Source organism: Haematobia irritans, chromosome 1 (assembly GCF_050003625.1).
Source record: "Haematobia irritans isolate KBUSLIRL chromosome 1, ASM5000362v1, whole genome shotgun sequence".
NCBI classification, from domain to species: Eukaryota; Metazoa; Arthropoda; class Insecta; order Diptera; family Muscidae; genus Haematobia; species Haematobia irritans.
Genome location: NC_134397.1, coordinates 149,958,035 through 149,981,038, shown reverse-complemented (window position 1 = coordinate 149,981,038; position 23,004 = coordinate 149,958,035). Strand labels below are relative to the sequence as shown.

The 23,004-nt window shown below is 31.1% G+C and overlaps 1 protein-coding gene across 2 annotated transcripts in view; it reads left to right on the top strand.

Moving 5' to 3' along the window:
• The window catches only part of stops (SOCS domain-containing protein stops), a 160,151-nt gene that overhangs the window by 86,055 nt on the left and 51,092 nt on the right, over window positions 1–23,004 (top strand). The window contains exons 7-8 of one of the 2 annotated variants that reach the window (XM_075291887.1): window positions 6,802–6,958; window positions 17,238–17,252. In XM_075291887.1, coding sequence (XP_075148002.1) covers window positions 6,802–6,958; window positions 17,238–17,252 — 172 coding nt within the window. The remainder of the gene's footprint in view (window positions 1–6,801; window positions 6,959–17,237; window positions 17,253–23,004) is intronic. The other variant, XM_075291888.1, reaches the window with a different exon arrangement.

The following is a 23,004-nucleotide window of genomic DNA, read 5'->3' as shown; positions in this document are numbered from 1 at the left end:
TAAAATTTTTACAAAATTGTCTATAGAAATAAAATTTTGACAAAATTTTATATAGAAATAACATTTTGACAATGTTTTCCATAAAAATAAAATTTTGGTAGATTATTTTTGGCTCGAGTGGCAACCATGAATATGAACCGATATGGACCAATTTTTGTGTGATTGGGGATCGGCTATATATAACTATAGATCGATATGGACCAATTTTGGCATGGATATTAGCGGCCTTATAATAACACCACGTTGCAAATTTCAACCGGATCGGATCAATTTTGCTCCTCCAAGGGGCTTAGGAGATCAAATCTGGTGAACGGTTTATATGGGGGCTATATATAATTATGGACCGATATGGACTAATTCGTGCGTGTTTGTTAGAGGCCACATTCCAAATTTCAACCGGATCGGATGAATTTTGCTCCACCAAGAGGCTCCGGAGATCAAATCTGGGGAACGGTTTATATGGGAGCTATATATAATTATGAACCGATATGGACCAATTCGTGCGTCTTTATTAGAGAACACATTCTAACACCATGTTCCAAATTTCAACCGGATCGGATGAATTTTGCTCCTCCAAGAGGCTCCGGAGGACAAATCTGGGAATCGATTTATATGGGGGCTATATATAATTATGGTCCGATATGGACCAATTTTTGCATGGTCATTAGAGAACATATACCAACACCATGTTCCAAATTTCAGCCGGATCGGATGAAATTTTCGTTTCTTAGAGGCTCCGCAAGCCAAATCGGGGAATCGCTTTATATGGGGGCTATATGTAATTATGGACCGATGTGGACCAATTTTTGCATGGTTGTTAGAAACTCTATACTAACACCATGCACCAAATTTCAGCCGGATCGGATGAAATTTGCTTCTCTTAGAGGCTCCGCAAGCCAAATCTGGGGATCGCTTTATATGGGGGCTATATATAATTATGGACCGATGTGGACCAATTTTTGCATGGTTGTTAGAGACCATATACTAACAGCATGTACCAAATTTCAGCCGGATCGGATGAAATTTGGTTCTCTTAGAGGCTCCGCAAGCCAAATCGTGGGATCGGTGCTATATGTAATTTTGGACCGATATGGACCAATTTTTGCATGGTTGTTAGAGACCATATACTAACATCATGTACCAAATTTCAGCCGGATCGGAAGAAATTTTCTTCTCTTAGAGCAATCGCAAGCCAAATTTGGGGGTCCGTTTATATGAGGGCTATACGTAAAAGTGGACCGATATATGGGGGCTATATGTAATTATGGACCGATGTGGACCAATTTTTGCATGGTTGTTAGAAACCCTATACTAACACCATGTACTAAATTTCAGCCCGATCGGATGAAATTTGCTTCTCTTAGAGGCTCCGCAAGCCAAATCTGGGGATCGCTTTATATGGGGGCTATATATAATTATGGACCGATGTAGACCAATTTTTGCATGGTTGTTAGAGACCATATACTAACAGCACGTACCAAATTTCAGCCGGATCGGATGAAATTTGGTTCTCTTAGAGGCTCCGCAAGCCAAATCGTGGGAGCGGTGCTATATGTAATTTTGGACCGATATGGACCAATTTTTGCATGGTTGTTAGAGACCATATACTAACATCATGTACCAAATTTCAGCCGGATCGGATGAAATTTGCTTCTCTTAGAGCAATCGCAAGCCAAATTTGGGGGTCCGTTTATATGAGGGCTATACGTGAAAGTGGACCGATATGGCCCATTTGCAATACCATCTGACCTACATCAATAACAACTACTTGTGCCAAGTTTCGAGTCGATAGCTTGGTTCGTTCGGAAGTTAGCGGGATTTCAACAAAAGGACGGATGGACGGACGGACGGACGGATATGCTTAGATCGACTCAGAATTTCACCACGACCCAGAATATATATACTTTATGGGGTCTTAGAGCAATATTTCGATGTGTTACAAACGGAATGGCAAAGTTAATATACCCCATCCTATGGTGGAGGGTATAAAAATCAAAGTGTTTTTTGATAATTATACTTGGGTTTCTTTTATATTTCGGGATTAGAGAACAAACAAGTAAATACGGACTAAACTGTATGTTAGTCCATATGGAGTATATGTTAAATAAAAAAGGCTGGGGATCGTTTTTTAAATGGGCCGATATGGACCAATCTTGGAATGGTTGTTCAATGGTATATACTAACATCACGTATCAAATTTCAACCGGATCGGAAGTGCTTCGTGCGTGAGCATCTTTTGCTCACCTTGAAATACAGCTAATTACTTTTGGGTTCATACGCGTAATTCCGCGATTCTTTATATCTTACGATGTCACAAGCATGTTTTAAAACACCGAAATCGTATTTTTGAAGCATTTTTTTTTTTCGAACAATCGACACGAGTTTTTTTTTTTTTTGAGCGATTGTCAAATTGTCATTGAGCTTAACATGGAATCGGGCAGCACTCAGTGATAAGAGAGAAGTTCACCACTGTGGTATTACAATGGAGTCTAAGTGAGCCTGATACATCGGGCTGCCACATAAGCTAACCTAACATGGGATCTAACCGCAACAAATTTTTGTGGTGGTTAAATTTTCATGCAATATTGAATTTATGTTGGTCCCACTAATGCCTAAGGATGTCTCAATTCCACGATAGGTTTAATGATGATCATGCAATATCAGTTGGCACGTAGCATCATTGGTTTCCTTAACAACAATTGATTTTTGACTACCTTCACGAAATTCGTCTTGGAGTGAACTACGACCTCGGTCATTGATAAACACTGGTCCTTGCCGGAGTTTCTCGCCAAAAATTGAATAAGCCTCATCGATGCACTCTTGTTGAAAGTTGTAAAAAATAATCGGACGAAAATGTTCACGAATCTTTAAACTAGCTGTCGGTTGTGAGATTGCCACACTAGGGTTGTCCAATCGCTCCAACTAAAGAGCAACCTCGTAGTATCATTCACAGAGTTAATTAGAAATAAAAACTATACTTGAATAAAAAAATTAATTGTTTTTTTGGCATTATTTTTTGAATTTGAAAAAATTAAAAAAAAAAATATGTGAATATGATTTTGGATTGTATACACGGTTGCCCCTCGAGCCAAAAATAATCTACTAAAAATTTGGAGAAAATTTTATTTCTCCATTTGTAAAATTTTGTAAAAATTTTATTTCTATATTTTGTCAAAATTTTATTTCTATAGAAAATTTTGTCAAAATTTTATATCTGTAGAAAATTTTGTCAAAATTTTATTTCTATAGAAAAATTTTTCAAAATTTTATTTCTGTAGAAAATTTTGTCAAAATTTTACTTCTGTAGAGAATTTTGTCAAAATTTAATTTCTATAGAAAATTTTGTCAAAATTTTATAGCTGTAGAAAATTTTGCCAACATTTTATTTCTGTAGAAAATTTTGTCAAAATATTATTTCTATAGAAAAATTTTTGAAAATTTTATTTCTATAGAAAATTTTGTCAAAATTTTATTTCTATAGAAAATTTTGCCAAAATTTTATTTCTATACAAAATATTGTCAAAATTTTATTTCTATAGGAAATTTTGTCCAAATTTTATTTCTGTAGAAATTTTTGTCAAAATTCTATTTGTAGAGAAAATTTTTAAAAATTTTATTTCTGTAGAAATTTTTTGTCAAAATTTTATTTCCATTCGTTTTGTTTTGTTATTGTTGGTTTTGTTCTTTAAGCATTGTTGTTGGTGTTTTTATTTCAGCTTAAAACCATACATTAACTAAACTACAAGTGTAGCTTAATCAACAGAGGAAAAGAATTTTTGTCAAATTTATTTGGGCAAAGCCCTATAGACTGCAAGATGGTTGGATGGACGCACGTTTCAGAATTACCACATTCCTCATCAGCATCCTCTACTCGCAGCAAAAACTATCAACCAATTATCAGAATAAATTCAGGCAGTTCATTAAACCCAACAATGAACCACACTTGAACCTTCCGAAAAAAGGTTTTGTATGATAGCCGGCTTATGCCGAAATAAATTCGAAACAAACATATCTCTTAAAAAAAAAAACAACAAATTTTATTTCTATAGAAAATTTGTCAAAATTTTATTTCTATTGTAAATTTTGTCAAAATTTTGTTTCTATAGAAAATTTTGTCAAGATTTTGTTTCTGTAGAAAATTTTGTCAAAATTTTGTTTCTATAGAAAATTTTGTCAAAATTTTTTTTCTATAGAAAAGTTTGTAAACATTTTATTTCTATAGAAAATTTTGTCAAAATTATATTTCTATAGGAAATTTTGTCATTTCAAAAACAAACAAAAAATTGTTCAAATTTTATTTCTGTAGAAATTTTTGTCAAAATTTTATTTCTTGAGAAAATTTTTAAAAAATTTATTTCTATAGAGAATTTTGTCAAAATTTTATATCCATAGAAAATTTTGTCAACATTTTATTTCTATAGAAAATTTTGACTAAATTTTATTTGTAGAGAAAATTTTGTCAAAATTTTATTTCTATAGAAAATTTTGTCAAAATTTTATTTCTATAGGAAATTTTGTCAAAATTTTATTTCTATAGAAAATTTTGGCAAAATTTTATTTCTAATGAAAATTTTGACAAAATTTTATTTGTAGAGAAAATTTTGTCAAAATTTTATTTCTAGAGAAAATTTTGTCAAAATTTTATTTCTATAGAAAATATTGTCAAAATTTTATTTCTGTAGAAAATTTTGTCAAAATTTTATTTCTATAGAAAATTTTGTCAAAATTGTAGTTCTATAGAAAGTTTTGTCCAAATTTTATTTCTGTAGAAAATTTTCTCAAAATTTTATTTCTAGAGAAAAGTTTGTCAAAATTTTATTTCTATAGAAAATTTTGTCAAAATTTTATTTCTGTAGAAAAATTCAATGATTGTGGTAGAATTATACCAATTATGGCAACCGTGATTGTATATTGTCACAATATTGCATTGGTAACATTAGTGAATTGTTTAGTTTATTTAAACTTTCATATAAATGATGAAAAATATTGCACTTCCAAAAATTTCCTCCCAAAGATGTTCTTTATTTTAACTACTCGGAAGTTCTTTTAATTCAATTTTTGTAACTCGCTTTTCTCATATTTTTAAAAGGAAATTTTAACATTTTTTGTTTCATATAGGTTAAAAACAGAATAAGGATTAATAAAATGGTACAAATTATTTAAATTTTTTTCGAAAAAATGCTAAATGAATTCTAGAAAAATTGCGAATTTTTGAAAATATTTGATGTAAAACGTTTCAGACAAGAATGCTTTAAAAAATTATAAAAATTATTTATTTGGCAAATTATTGCAAAATTTTTTTATTTACATCCAAAACAATGAATTCGGATCACAACTAAGAGAGTGATGGAAATTCAGTGCAACGGCATTTGAAATGGTGGACATCCATCCTATGACAAGCTCGTGTTAAATTCATCGCTTTTGCGCCAATTTTGCACCACTTCCGGATCCAAAAAGAACATACTTTCTTGGCGACGCTTTTTTTGCTGGTTTTTTTGCTTCTACTTAAAAAGTGGTACCTTTACATGAAAGAAAATGTTGTTGGACTAAGATGAACTTGGCTTTAAAAATTCAGAAAAATTCTTCAAAATTAATGAAATCGTCCTTAAATTTGTTGACTACAAAGTGAAAACGCGTTTTTAAAGGCTATTTCACTTGAAACGTAGCATAATTTCTACACGGAAGAAAAATACTCTGTTTCATATGTTTGGTTGGAAAAATTATATGTTTGGAACTCAAAAATTTGAACACATTATTTTTAAGTTCAAGCATATAATGTTCATTAACTAGCATAACATGTTTGCTACATTTATTTTAATATGTTATGTTTGAGACATAACATGTTTGTAAATATAATATGTTTGGATGCAAACATATATTAATTTAGAAATAGCCTATAAACATATATGTGTTTCGAAAGAGAGCAATAGGTCTCTCGCCCCTCGCGCCTTAAAAATATATATACACAAAGAAAATTTCATTAAATTTTTTTCTGCCTGTGTATGCCTAAGGAGAAACATAATATGTTTGAACAATGCAAACAATACTTTTTTTTGGATCAATCCTGAAAATATATATTTGAAGAAAAATGTGTTTGCGGTATATGTCACAGAAGCGATTTTTAGGGTGTACTTGTAGTCGTGTTCGATGTCAATTTAAGTGGTCGTAACACGTTTTTAAAAGACTCTGAATGTTCATCAAGGAAAAAGTAGAAAAAAAAGATTTTTGTTTCCTAAAATTGTGTCATAAATGTATCCTTATTTCAATGGAGCCACCGTGGTACAATGGTTAGCATGCCCGCCTTGCATACACAAGGTCGTGGGTCCGATTCCTTCTTCGACCGAACACCAAAAAGTTTTCCAGCGGTGGATTATCTCACCTCAGTAATGCTGGTTACATTTCTGAGGGTTTCAAAGCTTCTCTAAGTGGTTTCACTGCAATGTGGAACGCCGTTCGGACTTGGCTCCCTTGTCATTGAGCTTAACATGGAATCGGGCAGCACTCAGTGATAAGAGAGAAGTTCACCAACGTGGTATCACAATGGACTGAATATTCTAAGTGAGCCTGATACATCGGGCTGCCACCTAACCTAACCAAACCTATCCTTATTTCAATACCAAAACTACTAGTGTAAAGGCAAAATCTTTGAAATTTGGTAAAGCTCCATGTTAATGCAAGGAAACCAGAGGTTACTTAATATTTCATGCTTTCATTAGGTTTCATATTGTTCTAACGAATTTTTGAAATAATGGTAAGAACTCAACTCAACTCATTCCATTCTATATTCCTTTCTTTTTGCAGATATGGCGCCAATCCTAATCCACCGGATGGTGGAACATCCGCCGTTTTGGCATTACTTGATAAATTGACTGAAAATGGCCGCAATTATGTTTATCAAAATATTTCATGCTTGCAGATACTTTTACGTAATATTCCAATGATAGAATTACCCTATAAGGTATGTATGGGTATTGTCTGTATATAATGATAAAGAAAGAAAGAAAAAAAAAAAAAACAAGTATATACGGCCGTAAGTTCGGCCAGGCCGAATCTTATGTACCCTCCACCATGGATTGCGTACACTGTTAGAAAAATATGTTTTTAATATGTTCCGATATAAACAAAATGTGTTTCGGGCACAATTTTTAAACACAATATATTTAAGTGCAAACATGTAATGTTCCTAAACTAACACAAAATGTTTGGGACACATATGTTAATATGTTAGAATATATTATGTTTGGGGCATGAATGTTTCATACAAATAATATGTGTGAATGTAAACATATATAAATTTACAAATTTCGAGTAAACATATATATGTTGTGATACTTTATTCAAAGAGCGCCAGAGAGAGAGAGAGAGTTAGTATAGAGAAATAAATAGAGATGGAAACCGGGATGGTTGAATAAAAAGATATCAACATAACACAGCGATAGAATGAAATGAGAGCAATTTCTGTGAAACCGCTTGTATGTTGGTTCGGAAAACTGTTTCATGATAAGGCCAAAAATTTTATATGCTTAAGTCTAATTACTATTTAATTTGAATATTAGAATGAGTATTCAGAATAAAGAGAATATACATTCGGAACCAAGAGAATAGACATTTGAAAGAAAAAACAGCATATTTGTATTACAGAAAAAGATGCGAAGAACTCAAAAATTTCGTGGTAGTGAAAATTATGTGAGGGAATGAGCACAATCTTCTTTGGGGAATTCTTCCAAACATATACTATTTTTGGACTCAAAATGCTTCCAAACATATAATACGCTCAGATAAAACAAACATATTAATGTTTCTGCAGTATCCAATAATATATGTGTTTCCTGCAAAATATGTTTGGAACATATGTTAGAGAAGCGATTTTTTTTGAGAGTGTAGGAACTTCTACTAAAGGCTGTCATCCACAATCGAATTACTTGGGTTGCGATTACACTTGCCGATGGCAAGGTATCGTAAAACTTTTTAACACTGTCTTCTAAATTGTAAGTTAGTCCATAAGGGGTATATATTAAACAAAAAAAAGGCCGATTAAATACGTATATAATTCAGTTTGACAAAATTTTCTATAGAAATAAAATTTTGACAAAATTTTCTATAGAAATAAAAACTTGACAAAATTTTCTATAGAAATAAAATGTTGACAAAATTTTCTATGGAAGTAAAATGTTGACAAAATTTTCTATAGCAATAAAATTTTGACAAAATTTTCTATAGAAATAAAATGTTGACAAAATTTTCTATAGAAATAAATTTTTTACAAAATTTTCTATAGAAATAAAATTTTGACAAAATTTTCTATGGAAATAAAATGTTGGCAAACATTGCTATAGAAATAAACTTTTTACAAAACTTTCTATAGAAATGAAATTTTGACAAAACTTTCTATAGTAATAAAATTTGACAATTTTTACATGGCTGTTAGAGGCCATATACTAACGAAATGTACCAAATTTCAACCGCATCGGATGACTTTTGCTCCTCCAAGAGGCTCCGGAGGTCAAATCTGGGGATCGGTTTATATGGGAGCTATATATAATTATGGACCGATATGGACCAATTTTTGCATGCTTGTTAGAGACCGTATACTAACATCAGGTACCCAATTTCAAACGGATCGGATGAATTTTGCCCCTCCAAGAGGCTCCGGAGGTCAAATCTGGGGATCGGTTTATATGGGAGCTATATATAATTATGGACCGATATGGACCAATTTTTGCATGGTTGTTAGAGACCATATACTAACACCACGTACTAAATTTCAATTGGATCGGATGAATTTTGCTCATCCAAGAGGCTCCAGAGTTCAAATCTGGGGATCGGTTTATATGGGAGCTATATATAATTATGGACCGATATGGACCAATTTTTGCATGCTTGTTGGAGACCGTATACTAACATCAGGTACCATATTTCAAACGGATCGGATGAATTTTGCCCCTCCAAGAGGCTCCGGAGGTCAAATCTGGGGATCGGTTTATATGGGAGATATATATAATTATGGACCGATATGGACCAGTTTTTGCACGGTTGTTAGGGACCGTATACTTAGACCACGTACCAAATTTCAACCGGATCGGATGAATTTTGCTGCTCCGGAAGGCTCCGCAAGCCAAATTTGGGGATCGGTATATATGGGGGCTATACGTAAACGTGGGCCGATATGGCCCATTTTCAATACCATCCGACCTACATCAATAACAACTACTTGTGCCAAGTTTCAAGTCGATAGCTAGTTTCGTTCGGAAGTTAGCGTGATTTCCACAGACGGACGGACAGCCGGACAGACGGACAGACGGACGGACGGACGGACATGCTTAGATCGACTCAGAATTTCACCACGACCCAGAATATATATACTTTATGGGGTCTTAGAGCAGTATTTCGATGTGTTACAAACGGAATGACAAAGTTAATATACCCCCATCCTATGGTGGAGGGTATAAAAACAAAAGACAACAAATTCAATTTCGATAATAATATAGGCAAAGATGACAGTGGTTAAGATAAGGGAAATGAAATAAATAACAATGATATGTATGAGTTCGTCTGGTGCCCTCCTCCATAGATTCCAAGCTTTTTGCCCTGCTGTAGAAAATTGTAATAATTTGGAAAACTTACAAAAATAGCCTAAAAATTAAGATTGTCGATTTAATTTTGGTAAACTAAGATTTTGGTGTGTGAACGAATATGTTTATTTATAATTTTTTTGGGGTCTTATAGGTCGTCAGTTCTGAATTTCTCTAGATTTGAAATTTCAATTGCATGAAAGTTGCGAGAAAATGAACAGATACAACCATATTAGTCATATCTATTTATAAATCCAAAATACCTATAGATTGAACATTTCAGTTAAATCAGATAAAAATAGAATTAATAAGTATATACGGCTGAAAGTTCAGTCCACCATGCATCGAATTGTGCGCTCTTTAGATTTTCGTCTAAATTGTAAATTAATTCAAGTGGAGCACTCTTTGACGGTGCGTATAAAAATACCTATAGAAATTATATATAGCAGTCTATATATAATTACTAGCTAGACCCTGCCCGCTTCGCTCAGCCTTCCTGAGACTATTTATAGAAAAATATTGTATTTACTTCAAAGTAAATTTTTATCTTAGTCAACCATATCCTTCCCACCTTCTATGTTGCCTGCCAATTTCACGTAATTTTTAGTTTTTTTTTTTACTTAAAAAGTCTGGCATGAAGGAACTCCCTTCCGGTGCAAACTTTATAAAGTTAAGTGGCGTGTTCTCATCTCAGCCAGCCATCGGAAACTTTCAATATTAAACAAATAAGTAAGAAAGTCTAAAGTCGGGCGGCGCCGACTATATAATACCCTGCACCACTTTGTAGATGCACATTCTCGATAGCATATCCAATGTGTTGGGTGCTATATATAAAGTTTTATGTTCCCATACACATATATAATTAAATTTTACTACATCTGGATAAAAATTCTCAGAGTTCTACTACATTTATAGACTTCGGCTAATGCCTAGGAGTGGAACACAAAGTTAATAAAAAATATGGGAAACATTTAAATCTGAACCAATTTTGAGGCAACTTTGCAAAAGTGTATTTATGATTTATAGGTCGATAGACATGTATTAGAAATAAGGAAAAATTTGAGTCAATTCTACAAGTTTTCGACACAGCAGTGGCGATTTTATAAGGAAAATGTGGGTATCTTGGCTATTTTGCCCAAATCGGAAAAACATATATATGGAGGCTATATCGAAATCTGAACCGATTTCAACCAAATTTCAAATGCATACTTAGTATTTTAATTCTAATCCCTGTGCAAAATTTCACGTACATTGGACTACAACTCTGACCTCTGTGGTCATATGACGGAAAATTGGACGAAAGATATATATGGGAGCTATATCTAAATCTGAACCGATTTCAATAAAATTTGGCGCTCTTCACTATAGTACTAATTGTTCTTCTTGTGCAAAATTTCAAGCAAATTAGGGTAAAACTCTGGCTTCTGGGGCCATATAAGTCCATATCGGGCGAAAGATATATATGGGAGCTATATCTAAATCTGAACCGATTTCTTCCAAAATCAATAGGGTTCTATTCTGACCCAAAACAGAAACTTGTGCCAAGTTTAAAGTCGATTGGACTAAAACTGCGACCTAGACCTTGATCACAAAAATGTGTTCACAGACGGACGGACGGACGGACAGACGGACATGGCTAGATCGACTCTGGGTCCCACCTTGAGCATTACTGCCAATTATGGAAATATAGAGATCGGATTATATGGGCGCTCCATATATCATTACGAAACCATATGGATCAATTTTTGCATCATTACTAGAGACTGTAATCACTCCTTCAAGAGGCTTCGGAATTCCTATATAATTATGAACCGATATAGACTAATAGGTACCAGGGATAGAAAATTCAACTTTTTAGAAAGTACAAAAAAGGTATTTTTTTAGCGAAAAGGTACTTTTCACAAAATTTCGGTTTTTATTAAAAAAAGATACTAAGGCGATGAGTCCGTAAAATTCATTTCTTATGAGGCTGGGAGCCAACGTGGTGCAATGGTTAGCATGCCCGCCTTGCATACACAAGGTCGTGGGTTCGATTCCTGCTTCGACCGAACACCAAGAAGTTTGTCAGCGGTGGATTATCCCACCTAAGTAATGCTGGTGACATTTCTAAGGGTTTCAAAGCTTCTCCAATTGGTTTCACTGCAATGTGAAACGCCGTTCGGACTCGGCTATACAAAGGAGGTCCCTTGTCATTGAGCTTAACATGGAATCGGGCAGCACTCAGTGATAAGAGAGAAGTTCACCAATGTGGTATCACAATGGACTGAATAGTCTAAGTGAGCCTGATACATCGGGCTGCCACCTAACCTATCCCAACCTATGAGGCTGGTATTTTGCAAAAATTACTAACGGCATCATGTCTTTAATAGGTTGGCCCGGTCTGGCACATAGATGGCGTCGCTAGTATTAAATTCATATTATTTTTATATAGTACCAACCAAATGATTCGTGTCAAAATTTGGTGTCTGTACACTGTTAGAAAAATATGTTTTTCATATGTTCCGATATAAACAAAATGTGTTTCGGGCACAATTTTTAAACACAATATATTTAAGTGCAAACATGTAATGTTCCTAAACTAACACAAAATGTTTGGGACACATATGTTAATATGTTAGAATATATTATGTTTGGGGCATGAATGTTTCATAAAAATAATATGTGTGAATGTAAACATATATAAATTTACAAATTTCGAGTAAACATATATATGTTGTGATACTTTGTTCAGAGAGCGACAGAGAGAGATGGACTGCTTAGTATAGAGAAAGAAATAGAGATCTAAACCGGGAGGGTTGAATAAAAAGATATCAACATAACACAGCGAGAGAATGAAATGAGAGCACTTTCTGTGAAACCGCTTGTATGTTGTTTCGGAAAACTTTTTCATGATATGGCCAAAAATTTAATATGCTTAAGTCTAAATATTATTTAATTTGAATATTAGAAGAAGTATTCGGAATAAAGAGAATAGACATTCGGAACCAAGAGAATAGACATTAAAAAAAAAACGACATATTTGTATTATAGGCTCTACACATTACACTCAAAATCCACATTTTTGAGATTTCAAATCTACTTTTTATAAGGCAAATGACAGTTGAAATCTAGTCAAAGTGGATGTTGGAACTGTAATGTGAATGAGGTATTACAGAAAAAGATGCGAAGAACTAAAAAATTTCGTGGAAGTGAAAATTATGTGAGGGAATGAACACAATCTTCTTTGGGGAATTCTTCCAAGCATATACTATTTTTGAACTCGAAATGCTCCCAAACATATAATATGCTCACATAAAACAAACATATTACTGTTTCGGCGATATCCAATAATATATGTGCTTCCTGCAAAATATGTTTGGAACATATGTTAGAGAAGCGATTTTTTTTGAGGGTGTAAGTCAATAAGTTTGTGAGATAGAGCGTCTTTTGTGAAGCAACTTTTGTTATTGTGAAAAAAATGGAAAAAAGGAATTTCGTGTTTTTTAGAAAAATACTGTTTTCTGAAGGGAAAAAATACGGTGGAAGCAAAAACTTGGCTTGATAATGAGTTTCCGGACTCTGTCCCAGGGAAATCAAAATAATTGATTGGTATGCAAAATTCAAGCGTGGTGAAATGAGCACGCACCGTGCCACAAGTCATTGAGAACGATGGCAAAAATTCATGAATTGGGCTTCGAATTGCTTCCCCACCCACCGTATTCTCCAGATCTGGCCCCAGCGACTTTTTATTGTTCTCAGACCTCAAAAAGATGCTCGCAGCGAAAAAATTTGGCTGCAATGAAGAGGTGATCGCCGAAACTGAGGCCTTCTTTGAGGCAAAACCGAAGGAGTACTACCCAAATGGTATCAAAAAATTGGAAGGTCATTATAATCGTTGTATCGCTCTTGAAGGGAACTATGTCGAATAATAAAAACGAATTTTGACAAAAAAATGTGTTTTTCTTTGTTAGACCGGGGACTTATCACCCAACCTGTTATTAAACAAAAAAAGCAGAATAAATACGTAAATAATTCAGTTTGACAAAATTTTCTATAGAAATAAAATTTTGACAACATTTTCTATTGCAACAAACTTTTGACCAAATTTTTTATAGATATAAAATTTTGACAAAATTTTCTATAGTAATAAAATTTTGACAAAATTTTCTATAGAAATAAAATTTTGGTAGATTGTTTTTGGGGATCGGCTATATATAACTATAGACCGATACGGACCAATGTTGGCATGGTTTTTAGCGGTCATATACTAGCGTAATGTACCAAATTTCACCACGTACCATATTTCAACCAGGGCGTATGAATTTTTCTCCTCCAATAGCTGCGGTGGTCATATCTGGGGATCGATTTAAATGGGGGTTATATAATTAAGAACGGTATGGACCAATTTTTGCATGGTTGTTAGAGACTATATACTAACACCACTTACCAAATTTCAACCGGATCGGTTGAATTTTGATCTTTCAAGGGGCTTCGGAGTTCAAATCTGGGTATCGGTTTATATGGGGGCTACATATTATTATGGACCGATATGGATCTACATGGTTGCCAGAGACCAGAGACCAACACAAAGTACCAAATTTCAAACGAATCGGATGAATTTTGCTCATCCATGAGGGTCCTGAGGTCAAATATGGGCATCGGTTTATATGAGGGCTATATATAATTATGGACCGATGTGAATCAAAGTTTGCATGGTTGTTTGATACCATATACTAACACCATGTACCAAATTTCAGCCGGTTCGGATGAAATTTGCTTCGCTTAGAGACTCCGCAAGCCAAATCGGGGGATCGGTTTATATGGGGGCTATATATAATTATGGACCGATGTGGACCAATTTTCGCATAGTTGCTAGAGACAATATATTTACACCATGTACCAAATTTCGGACGGATCGGATGAAATTTGTTTCTCGTAGAGGCTCCGCAATCCAAATCTGGGAATCGGTTCATATTGGGGCCACATATTATTATGAACCGATGTGGACCAATTTTTGCATGGTTGTTAGAGACTATATACTAATACCACGTACCAAATTTCAGCCGGATCGGATGAAATTTGCTTCTCTTAGAGGCCTCGGAAGCCAAATTTGGGGGTCCGTTTATTTGGGGCCTATACGTAAAAGTGAACCGATATGGCCCATTTGCAATACCATCCGACCTACATCAATAACAATTACTTGTGCCAAGTTTCAAGTCGATAGCTTGTTTCGTTCGGAAGTTAGCGTGATTTCAACAGACGGACGGACATGCTCAGAACGACTCAGAATTTTACTACGACCCAGAATATATATACTTTATGGGGTCTTAGAGCAATATGTCGATGCGTTACAAACGGAATGACAAAGTTAGTATACCCCCATCCTATGGTGGATGGTATAAAAACAGACAGAATAAATACGTAAATAATGCAGTTTGACAAAATTTTCTTTAGAAATAAAATTTTGAAAATATTTTCTATTGCAACAAAATTTTGGCCAAATTTTTTATAGATATAAAATTTTGACAAAATTTTCTATAGAAATAAAATCTTGACAAAATTTTCTATGGTAATAAAATTTTGACAAAATTTTCTATAGAAATAAAATTTTGGTAGATTATTTTTGGGTATTGGCTATATATAACTATAGACCGATATGAACCAATTTTGGCAAGGTTGTTAGCGGCCATATACTAGCGTAATGTACCAAATTTCACCACGTACCATATTTCAACCGGGTCGAATGAATTTTTCTCCTCCAATAGCTCCGGTGGTCAAATCTGGGGATCGATTTAAATGGGGGTTATATATAATTAAGACCGGTATGGACCAATTTTTGCATGGTTGTTAGAGACCATATACTAACACCACTTACCAAATTTCAACCGGATCGTCTGAATTTTGCTCTTCCAAGGGGCTTCGGAGGTCAAATCTGGGGATCGGTTTCAAACGAATCGGATGAATTTTGCCCATCTATGAGGGTCCTGAGGTCAAATCTGGGGATCGGTTTATATGAGGGCTATATATAATTATGGACCGATGTGAATCAAAGTTTGCATGGTTGCTAGATACCATATACTAACACCATGTTTGCATGGTTGCTAGATACCATATACTAACACCATGTACCAAATTTCAGCCGGTTCGGATGAAATTTGCTTCGATTAGAGACTCCGCAAGCCAAATCGGGGGATCGGTTTATACGGGGGCTATATATAATTATGGACCGATGTGGACCAATTTTCGCATAGTTGTTAGAGACAATATACTTACACCATGTACCAAATTTTGGCCGGATCGGATGAAATTTGTTTCTCGTAGAGGCTCCGCAAGCAAAATCTGGGGATCGGTTCATATGAGGGCTACATATTATTATGGACCGATGTGGACCAATTTTTGCAAGGTTGTGAGAGACTATATACTAACACCACGTACCAAATTTCGACCGGATCAGATGAATTTTGCTCCTCCAAGAGGCTCCGCAAGCCAAATCTGAGCGTCGGTTTATATGGGGGCTATATGTAAAAGTTGTCCGATATGGCCCATTTGTAATACCATCCGACCTACATCAATAACAAATACTTGTGCCAAGTTTAAAGTCGATAGCTTGTTTCGTTCGGAAGTTATTGAAGTTTGAATTTGATTAAATCAAATATATCAAATTTTCTAAATGAACACATTTTCTCTTTCAATAAACTATTTATTTTTATGGAAATATTTTGATGACATATTTTCAGTATAGGATTCAACCTCAGACACATCTTTTTAGTTTGCAAGCAAATCATTTTGCTCCACTTTCCTGCTGCATAGACATAACAATATTACCATTATTCTTATGTATGCATATAGATGTGTCCTCAAGAATTTGAAGATTTTTGAGATTTTTGTGGTTATATTTTGTGCGAGGAATTTTAGTCGATTGCCTATATCGTTCACATAAATGATGTCATTTTTAAGGCAAATATTTGCTGGAATTCTCAAACAGATGGTGCGAGTGGGTATTTTCATAAAAATTACTCTTGTAGAGTTGTTTGTTTTTTTCTCTTCTATTCGTTCACATTCTTCGTACGAGTATCATACGAAAGGAAGAGTGATTATATTAAAATTCTTTGATTATATTAAAATTTACCATAAAGCCATAGAGAAAATTTTGTGTGACAAAATTTTCAAGAACATATTAGAACATTAAAGAAAGCAGCCATAACGACTTTAACACTTAAATTCATTAGTTTGGGGGTATTACAAGTCAAGAAAAAAAACACAACAACATTAATAGAAAAAGACAAATTAATTGTACCAACTATGCAATAATCATGTGTAGAAGTATTTATGACAAAAGTTTAGTCATTGAGTGGGATATTGTTTATCCTCTATTAAAACTATATTATATGGATAATTTGGAAATAAAATCCATTTGGTTATAACATTGCGTTTTGTTTCTTCGTGAATAGAAAAACTTTCTAAGACAAAACTTTATTATTTGCAAATGAAATTAACCATAAAACAGGAAATGTCTGAGAAGATTCTTTTTTTCGTTTTTTTTTGTATTAATAGGAGTTTCGCAAGGATTTGTTGGAATAATTGCTTTAGGGTATAAACATATTCAAAGATATCGAAAAAATGTAACATAACGTAACATTTTATTTTTATCTATTGCATTTCTTTTCCTATTTCTACTTCAAACAGGAATGGGATAGAGAGGTATTTTATAAATTTCAGAATTCATAGAAAAATCATATTTCGAAAAATATGAGTACTTTTATGTGACATTTAGAAAATTCGTCTTCTTTTTAACTCATTTGTAGAATTTTCACGTATTTGTAGATTCTGTTATGATACGCAGAAAAACAGTAAACTATGTTATGGGAAAAATGAACTATTTCGTGCCAAAAGTTTAAATAATTTTTTTTCCAAATTTTTGAGATTAATTAAATTAACAAAAATTCTTGGATTTTCAACTACTACGAAATACATCATTTTCAAAAAGAAAAAAGTAACAATAATAATAATTGAGCAAAAATGAAAAAAAATGTATACGCTAGAATCATTACCATTTTAACAACGATGTTGTCCATTCTTACTATTTTTGAGAAGAAGTACTAAAACACTCTTCTGCCTTAGTTGCCAGTGAACTTATTTGAGTATCATTGAAATTTTACTGACATTTATTTCAAAAAAGTTTTTGAGAAATACTTGGAGTAAAGAAAAATTCAATCGTATCTGGGCTATAAAGAACAGGATCATGCCCTTCTCAGATATAAGTAACTGTCACCGATGTAAATACTCAGCTCATAACAGTAAACCACAGAATGTTTGCTGCTATGTTGCACATAGCAGTTATGGTTATTTATAGCCGTTAAACAATTTTTATTTTTTATTTTTTCAAGACATGTGCGGTATGTGGTACTTCATTTCAAGATTAGCGTCAATATTCACAAAATATTTGCAGTAAATTGTTTCAGCAATGCCAGCAAATTTAGACCACTCCTGACAAATTCGGATTCCTTATTAACATCTATGTACCATCACCTATTCTTTTATGTAGAGTTAAACTTCAACTAAAAATGAACAAATTAATTGCAGTTATGTTGACGACCAATTTCAACGATCAAAAATCGTGCTGTTTAATAACGTACACTTAACTTCCCTGAAGGATTTTGGTGCTGATGTCGAAAGCAACGACTGTAAATTTTCTTTTAATTAAATTTTCTTCATTTTAAGAAATTTGTCCTTAATATTGTCTCAAAATTTAGGTTGTTTGTTTAATCCTTAATATTAGGTTAATATTTTTTTTCATTATATATTTCAAGGTTTTGTTTACATTTTCTACAGAAATAAAATTGTGACAACATGTTGACAAAATTTTACATAGAAACAAAATTTGACAAAATTTTCTATATAAATAAAATTTTGACAAAATTTTCTATAGAAATAAAATTTTGACAAAATTTTCTAAACAAATCCAGTTCTGACAAAATTTTCTATAGAAATCAACTTTTGACAAAATTTTCTATAGACATAAAATTTTAACAAAATTTTCTATAGAAGTATTTTTTTTTTTTTGACAACATTTGTTTCATAAAATTTTTTGACTAAATTTTCCATAGAAATAAAAAATTTTAAAAAATTTTCTATAGACACAATGTTTTTATAAAATTTTCTACAGAAATAAAGTTTTGACAAAATTTGCCGTAAAAATAAAATTTTGACAAAATTTTCTATAGAAATAAAATTTTGACAAAATTTCCTATAGACATACAAATTTTGACAGCATTTTCTACAGAAATAAAATTTTGACAAAATTTCCTATAGAAATAAAATTTTGACAAAATTTTTTCTGTAAAATAAAATTTTGACAAAATTTTCTATAGAAATAAAATTTTGACAAAATTTTCTATAGAAAGAAAATTTTGAGAAAATTTTCTACAGAAATAAAGTTTTTAGAAAAATTTTCTATAGAAATAAAATTTTGAGAAAATTTTCTATAGAAATAAAGTTTTAACGACATTTTCTATAGAAATAAAATTTTGACAACATTTTTTATGTAAACAAAATTTTGACAAAATTTTCCAAAGAAATAAAATTTTGACACAATTTTGTATAGAAATAAAATTTTGAGAAAATTTTCTATGGAAATAAAATTTTGATAAAATTTACTGTAGAAATAAAATTTTGGCAAAATTTTCCATAGAAATAAAATTGTGACAAAATTTTCTATAAAAATAAAATGCTGATAAAATTTCCTTTAAAAAAAATTTTTTTAACAAATTTTCTATGGAAATAACCTTGTGACAAAATTTCCTATACACACACAAATTTTGACAGCATTTTCTACAGAAATAAAATTTTGACAAAATTTCCTATAGAAATAAAATTTTGACAAAATTTTCTGTAAAAATAAAATATTGACAAAATTTTCTATAGAAATAAAATTTTGACAAAATTTCCTATAGAAATAAAATTTTGACAAAATTTTCTGTAAAAATAAAATCTTGACAAAATTTTCTATGGAAATAAAATTTTGACACAATTTTCTGTAGAAATAAAATTTTGACAAAATTTTCCATAGAAATAAAATTGTGACAAAATTTTCTATAGAAATAAAATTTTGACAAAATTTTCTATGGAAATATTATTTTGAGAAAATTTTGTACAGAAATAAAAATTTGACAAAATTTTCTATAGAAATAAAATTTTGATAAAATTTTATATAAACTTCTACCTTTTTTGTCAACATTTATCAATTTGAAAAGTTAAAATACAGTTCGAATATAATAAAAACATCCATTATATAAGAAATAACATTTTGACAAAATATTCTACAAGAATAAAATTTTGACAAAAAATTATCTATAGAAATAAAATTGTGACAAAATTTTCTATAGAAATAAAATGCTGATAAAATTTCCTTAAAAAAAATTTTTTTAGCAAATTTTCTATGGAAATAAACTTGTGACAAAATTTCCTATAGACATACAAATTTTGACAGCATTTTCTACAGAAAAATAATTTTGACAAAATTTCCTATAGAAATAAAATTTTGACAAAATTTTCTGTAAAATAAAATCTTGACAAAATTTTCTATAGAAATAAAATTTTGAGAAAATTTTCTATAGAAATAAAGTTTTTAGAAAAATTTTCTATAGAAATAAAATTTTGAGGAAATTTTCTATAGAAATATAATTTTGAGAAAATTTTGTATAGAAATGAACAAATTTTTGACAAAATTTTCTATTAAAATAAAAAAATTGACAAAACTTTCCATAGAAGTAAAATTGTGACAAAATTTTCTATAGAAATAAAATGTTGGCAAAATTTTCTATAGAAATATAATTTTGAGAAAATTTTGTATAGAAATACAGTTTTGACAAAATTTTCTAGAGAAATAAAATTTTGTTAAAATTTTCTATAGAAATAAAATTTTTAAAAAATTTTCTATAGAAATAAAATTTTGACAAAATTTTCTATAGAAATATAATTTTGAGAAAATGTTGTATAGAAATACAGTTTTGACAAAATTTTCTAGAGAAATAAAATTTTTTCAAAATTTTCTATAGAAATAAAATTTTTAAAAAATTTTCTATAGAAATAAAATTTTGACAAAATTTTCTATAGAAATAAAATTTTGAGAAAATTTTGTATAGAAATAAAATTTTGACAAAATTTTCTAGAGAAATAAAATTTTGTCAAAATTTTCTATAGAAATAAAATTTTTACAAAATTTTCTATAACAAGGAACAAATTTTTGACAAAATTTTCTATTAAAATAAAAAATTGACAAAACTTTCCATAGAAATAAAAAATTGACAAAATTTTCTATAGAAATAAAAAAATTTACAAAATTTCCTATAGAAATAAAATTTTTCAAAATTTTCTATCGAAATAAAATTTTGACAAAATTTTCTATAGAAATAAAATTTTGATAAAATTGTATATAAACTTCTACCTTTTTTTATCAACAGTTATCAATTTGAAAAGTTAAAATACAGTTCGAATATAATAAAAACATCCATTATATAAGAAATAACATTTTGACAAAATATACTACAAAAATAAAATTTTGACAAAAAATTATCTATAGAAATAAAATTGTGACAAAATTTTCTATAGAAATAAAATGCTGATAAAATTTCCTTTAAAAAAAATATTTTTAACAAATTTTCTATGGAAATAAACTTGTGACAAAATTTTCTATAGCAATAAAATTTTGACAAAATTTTTCTATAGAAATACAAATTTGACAAAATTTTTTATCGAAATAAAATGTTGACCAAACTTTCTATTTTTTTTATTTTCTTATTTTTTTTTTTTAAACATTTCATTGTTATATGTATTTATTATAAGTCGGAGATGTTTAAGCATTTATAACCATGCACTGTAATTAAAAAATGAAATGAAAAATAAAAACAAGTATATACAGCAGTAAGTTCAGCCGGGCCGAATCTTAAATACCCACCACCATGAATCAAATATTAGGGTTTCCTTTGAAATTTCAGAGGGTTTGAGGACAGATCAAGAAGAGCAGTTCAACCAGTACACTTCACGAAGAAGACTATATCAGATTCTGGATTTATAAGAACCATTGTTGTTTGAGTTTTAGAGGAATCATTAACATCTCTTGTAAGTGTAAAAGAAAATTATAAAATAACGTCTTGATTTGAAATCTTAAATCTGTAGATTTTCACTCGAGAATAAAATCTGGAAATTTTACATTTTACATTTACACCTCTTTATGGCCCGAAAATATTTCCAATTTCAGGCAAATTGGATAAAAACTACGGTTTCTATAAGCCCAAGAAGTAAAATCGGGAGATCGGTCTATATGGGGCTATACCAAAACATGGACCGACACTCACCATTTTTGGCACAACTCTTTATGGTTATAAATTAGCTCTAGATTTCAATTTTCAGGCAAATTGGATAAAAACTACGATTTCTATAAGCCCAAGAAGAAAAATCGGGAGATCGGTCTATATGGGGGCTATACCAAAACATGGACCGATACTCACCATTTTTGGCACACCTCTTTATGGTCCTAAAATACCTCTAGATTTAAAATTTCAGGCAAATTGGATAAAAACTACGATTTCTTTAAGCCCAAGACCCCAAATCGGGAGGTCGGTTTATATGGGGACTATATCAAAACCTTGACCGATAGCCCATCTTGGCCTGCCTGCAGACAAAAGACGAGTTTGTGCAAAATTTCAGCACGATTGCTTCATTATTGAAGACTGTAGCGTGATTACAACAAACAGACAGACAGACGGACACGGTCATATCGTCTTAGAATTTCTCCCTGATCAAGAATATATATATACTTTATATAGTCGGAAATCGATATTTCGATGTGTTACAAAGGGAATGACAAACTATTATACCCCCGTCATGGTGGGTATAAAAAAATTGACAACATTTATGATAATAGAATTTTGACAACATTTTTTATGGAAATAAAATTTTGACAAAATTTTCTATAGAAATACAATTTTGACAACATTTTCTATAGAAATAAAATTTTGAAAAAATTTTCTATAGAAATAAAACTTTGATAAAATTTTCTATAGAAATATAATTTTGATAAAATTTTCTATAGAAATAAAATTTTGAAAAAAAATTCTATAGAAATAAAATGTTGAGAAAATTTTCTATAGAAATAAAACTTTGACAAAATTTTCTATAGCAGTAACATTTTGACAAAATTTTCTATATAAAAATAAAATAAATAAGTAACGAAATAGTACTAATTCTTTCTTTCCTTCATTGAACATGAGTCCAAGAAAGCTCGTATATAATTGAGAAAATTTTCTATAGAAATAAAACTTTGACAAAATTTTCTATAGCAGTAACATTTTGACAAAATTTTCTATATAAAAATAAAATAAATAAGTAACGAAATAGTACTAATTCTTTCTTTCCTTCATTGAACATGAGTCCAAGAAAGCTCGTATATAAT